Consider the following 4,548-nt stretch of genomic DNA (forward strand, 5'->3'; position numbering starts at 1 on the left):
GAGGAGGATGGAGAAGGAACTGTGATGAAGGCATGCCCCCCAGACGCTCTGCAAACTGACCCAGCCCCTGCAGCCTGGACCCTGCACCCCCCAAAGCAGGTCACAGTGAAGGTGGGTGGATAGAAGCAGGCCCCCATCCCCACCTCGGGCTAGCCAGTTCCGTCAGACCCTGACCCTTCTCTGAGCTTCACCCGTAAGGCTTCTTCCACTTGTAACATCATCGACTTCCAGACCAGGGCCTGGGGAGGCCTGGCCCCAGCTCCTGGGTAAGGAGCCGTCATATAATTTATCTCTTGGAGTAGAAAACAAGGAAAGGGGGGCTAACTTTGCCATGGAAAGCACCAATAAGTTAATATAAATAGGCATCATAATAAATAGTGGTGCTGCGTCAGACAGCACTCGGCCTCAGGCTTCCCCGAGGCCTTGACCTCAAGTTCCGCTACCCCTGCTCTGAGGACCAGAGTCAACTCTGGACCCCGCCGAGTACCTCCATGTAGCCTCCGAGGTGAGCAGCTTCTCCAAGCTACCCTGTCCCCCCATTCCCTCACAGACTCCTGCTCAGGAGGAGGACTCTACGTCCCCCCAGAACCTCCTCACTTGACTTCAAAACCTGCCCCTGCTCCCCTTCTCCCCTTCTCACCTCCACAACCCCCCTCAGGGTCCAGCCACCAGACCCGAGTCATTCCAGGTGACAGGAAAGCCCATGGGAAGATGAAGGAGAAGCCACCAAGGCACTGGGGGCCTCTCTTCCTTCTAGTCTCTTTTTTCCCCAGACCGAAGGTGGCCTCTCTCTGTCTCCCTAAGAGCCTGAGGGCCATTGACCTCCTTCTAGAACATTCCACCTGACAGTCCCTAGGCCTGAGCTCTCTGAACATGCCCAAGAAAAGACAGCATCCCTCCCCAGTCTCCACTCCTTTACCTTTCACTAAACTTGGACGGGACAAGGATCCCAGCTCCTCTAGTCCATCCATGTCCCACCTAAGCCTTCTGAAGTCCACCTCAGGGGCAGTAAAGGCACGCATGGTGGTCATTCCACAGGGGGCGGGGCAACTCCCTCACTCTGTGTTTGGGGCTGCTGGAGATAGCATGTGCACAAAGTGAGAGAGGAGGGGAATGAACCCATGGGGACAGAAGTCCAGCCCTCACTCCCCTCGCCAGCCCAACACCCTGGTTGCAGCCTCCCAGAGAAAGAGGCGCCTTCTTCAAGCTGGCGCTGGAATAGGCCCTGCCTATGGAAGTTTCCACTCTGCTCAGCTTCATGACGGTCCACTCCGAAGTGAAGCGGACTGACCAGGAGCCCCTCGGGGTCTGCCAGCAGCCCCCATTGGGGTTTCGCGATGCCCTGGGCCCCAGCCACACTCTGAGAGCCCCCCACTGGGATGCGCTCCCTTGGTCCCCGTGTCGGCAGCTCACTGCAAGACCCTGCCTAGAACGCCTGGGCCAGCACGGCGATGACCTGCTTGTACTTCCCCAGGAGCTGACAGCCCAGCTTCTTCTTCTGGAAGACGTCCTTGCCCGTGGTGTCGGGGCCGTAGGTCACATCCACGTGGGCCACGTGGTACTTGCTGCACAGGCGACAATGCACGTTGCTAAGCAGGCCACGCATGATGTCCGCCGTGGCGTTGAGCTTGCTGTGGAGGCTGAGGGCGTTGGGGTTGAGGGTCTTCTGGTCACGGGTGATGTTGCCCAGGGAGGCGCCGAGGTACGCGACGATGCGGTACAGCTCCACCAGCCTGGCCTTCTCCGTGCCGTTGGCGTGGAAGGGCGGGAAGTCTGTCACGTTGGGGCCGCACAGCTTGTCCAGGTTGTTGGGGAACGGCTCCCCCTGGGCCGTGTACTGAGAAGCAGAACAGAGGGGTGTGACCTGGGAGTCAGGGTTCGGCCTTTCAGCTCGGGGCCTCCATCTCCCCACCGAGGACTCAGACCAGCCCCTGGCCAGTAGGCACCTAGCGGCATAATGCGGGCGGGCATGCGCTAGCTAAAGGCGAAGGCCTGGACCTTCCAAGCTGTGATTGGCACCGCCGCCCTCATCATGGTAACCATACGGGGACAGAAAGGAAAGTGTGAGTCTCGCCTCCGCCAGGGTGCCACGCACACTTGCGCTTTCACAGCCCGGCTCACCGTCTTCCTGGGCGTCCTTCCACCAACAGGCACTCAGCCCCAGCGTCTCCCAAAGGCCTGCTCCCGTTTCCTCCTTGTCTCTCTTCACCAGCCTCCTGCCCCACGGGCCCCGCCATGGCAGGCCTAGAAGGGCTGGGTTCCCACCCTCCCACCCAGCTCTGCCCCCAGGAAGGGGCACCCTGAGAAAGCGGCGTCCAGTCTCCCGGGCGGAGCTGGGGCATGGAGAGGAAACTGAGTTAGGCCGGGCGTCCTTTCACCAAGCAGCCCTCCCCATCCTCTCGTCCAGGGCCACCAGGGTCCCCTCGGGCCCAGGTCAGTTTGCAGCCCCCTGGGTGCAGCCGCCCTTGCCCTGTCCCGCCCTCCCCCCCAGCAGCCCTGGGAGTCTCTTACGTAGAGGATGAAGAGGGCGTTGGCGCTGCTGTTGAGCTGTCCTAGTTGGCTCCTGATCTGGCTCATGAGGTTGTTGTAACATGGGTGGCGTGTGGCGCAGGTGGCGTAGGTGGCGTTGACAGGGGTGATGGGAAGGGGGTTCCCGGCCCCGTGTTTCCAGTGCAGAACCAGCAGCAGGGGCACGACTCCTGGGAACAGGCGGGAAGGAGCCATGGTCAGAAGGGCAGCTTGGGGTCACAGCACACTAGACGGGGTGTCCGGCATGGGGCACGGGGCTGGTGGGAGCCACCTGTCCCTGCTTCTCCGCAGCTCTTCCCTGGGCTGTTTCTACTTCCCACGGCGTCTGTTCCTGTCTCCCTCCCTCCGAATCTCTCTCTCGCTGCATCTCTCTGCTTCTCATGGCTCTCTCTTCTGTCCCGGGGTTAAAAGGAGCAGGGGGCAGGACGGTAGCTGTTCCCACCAGTGGGAAGCTGCACCCAGGGGCCGCCCAGCCCTGCAGCCCTATCTCCCAGACCGGCCTGGCCCTGGGGCAGAAGGCATCCTTATCCAGGCACAGCGGGAAATCCGGGTGGGGGGTAGGACAAAGGCCCCTATCTCTCCATCTCCCGGGCCCAGATTTCCAAGCATCCTTACACTCACTGGCCCACTGCAGCCCAAATTTCCCTCGGTGCAGGCCCCCTGGGGAGCAGGGGTCTCCTACTGACCCTCTTCTCCCTCCCACACCTGCCACTTGGCCAGTGGCCTGATTCTGCCACCCCCACCCCATCCCTATCCTTCCCCAGCGGGGCCACTCCCCTCCCTGAGGCCCCTGGGCGCCAACGGATCCTACAGGTCCATCCCCAAATCAGCCTGGAAAATTCGCTGGCCCTCCAGCCCTATCCTGCCCTTGGCCTCCACACTGTCCCCTCTGGTCTTCTGTCCCTAACTCCAGGCCCCGGGCTAGGGCGGGGGGGGGAGTCCAGGGGTCCCACACCCAAGGCCACCCCCATCTCGGCCTCGGGAGGAAGAGGAAACGCTGCAATCAGGAAAGAGCAGAGGAGAAAGGTCGCAGGCAGCGGGGTGGGCAGGGAGGAGGGAAAGTGAAAGGTAGCCGCGGGGCGCCGTCCGGGCCTGTCCGGGCCTGTCCGGGACCGCCCCTCCCCCAGGGCGCCTGCTCCCCCCTTCACCCTCCGACTCCCCGGACCTGCCTCTCCAGGGCCCGCCAGGAGGCACCTGAGGGTGGCAGGGGCTGCAGCCAGCTGCCCGCTGAGGCTGGCGCCCTCCTGCCCGGATCCCCCTACTGGACGGCAGGGAGGGCGGCAGCCTCAAGTTCACTACTCCTGGGTCCCCGCTTCCTCCCCGCACCCGCAGGCAGCGCCGGGGCCCCGGGATGGCCGAGGGGTCCCCCACGCTCCCATCTCACCTAGCGCAGACCTCACGCAGTCCAGGCACTAGCAGTTGGAGACGGCACCTGCTCCCGTCCCGGGCCGGAGTTTGCAAGCAGCTCGGCCGCCCGCGCCCCTCCCAAGGAGCAGCCCGGGACGCGGTTGGAAAAGAGAAAGCGGAAAGAAAAGAAAGAAACAGAAAGAGGGAGGGTGAACGCGAGAGAAAGCGGAGGGAGGGCAGCGCTGCTCCGCAGAGCGGCGGGAGCGCGAGGAGGAGGAGGAGCAGCGGGAGGAAGGCCGGCGGCCCCAAAAAGGCGCCCAAAGTGCCCGGGCTTGTCGGCGAGTGGGTGTCCCTGGAGCTGGCCGAGCGCCCCGAGGGCCGTCGCGCCCGCAGCGGGGGCCGCGGAAGCCGGCGCCGGGCGGGTGGATTTACCTGCCGCCAAGACCTTCATTATGGGCTGGACTCCAGAGGGCCTCGGAGGAGACCTCGGATGACGGCAGTTTTCAGAGGTTCATGCTCAGATGGGGAATTTGCCTGATTTATATACTGGAGCCTGTGTTGTAAGACAGAAACGGCTATATTTAGCCGGGATCCCCAGTCCAGGAAGTTGTTTGAGGTGCATCATAGGAAATTATGAATGGAAGAAAAGTGAGAGTGTGTGTGGGGGGGACG

The 4,548-nt window shown here is 62.9% G+C and overlaps 1 protein-coding gene across 3 annotated transcripts in view; it reads right to left on the bottom strand.

Annotated features, from left to right (window-relative positions):
* Positions 1–825: 825 nt before the first annotated feature.
* LIF (LIF interleukin 6 family cytokine) overlaps positions 826–4,548 on the bottom strand; it is a 15,989-nt gene continuing 12,266 nt past the window's right edge. Inside the window, exons 2-4 of one of the 3 annotated variants that reach the window (XM_006147916.3) lie at positions 4,309–4,429; positions 2,512–2,699; positions 826–1,837 (exon numbers count right to left, since the gene is read on the bottom strand). In XM_006147916.3, the coding sequence (XP_006147978.1) occupies positions 1,427–1,837; positions 2,512–2,699; positions 4,309–4,327 (618 nt within the window). In that variant the 5' untranslated portion in view covers positions 4,328–4,429 and the 3' untranslated portion in view covers positions 826–1,426. Of the gene's footprint in view, positions 1,838–2,511; positions 2,700–3,482; positions 3,632–3,913; positions 4,131–4,308; positions 4,430–4,548 lie in introns of those variants that run through there. The other 2 variants (XM_014587631.2, XM_014587632.2) reach the window with 2 other exon arrangements.

Source organism: Tupaia chinensis, unplaced genomic scaffold (genome assembly GCF_000334495.1).
Source record: "Tupaia chinensis unplaced genomic scaffold, TupChi_1.0 Scaffold000226_1, whole genome shotgun sequence".
NCBI lineage: Eukaryota > Metazoa > Chordata > Mammalia > Scandentia > Tupaiidae > Tupaia > Tupaia belangeri.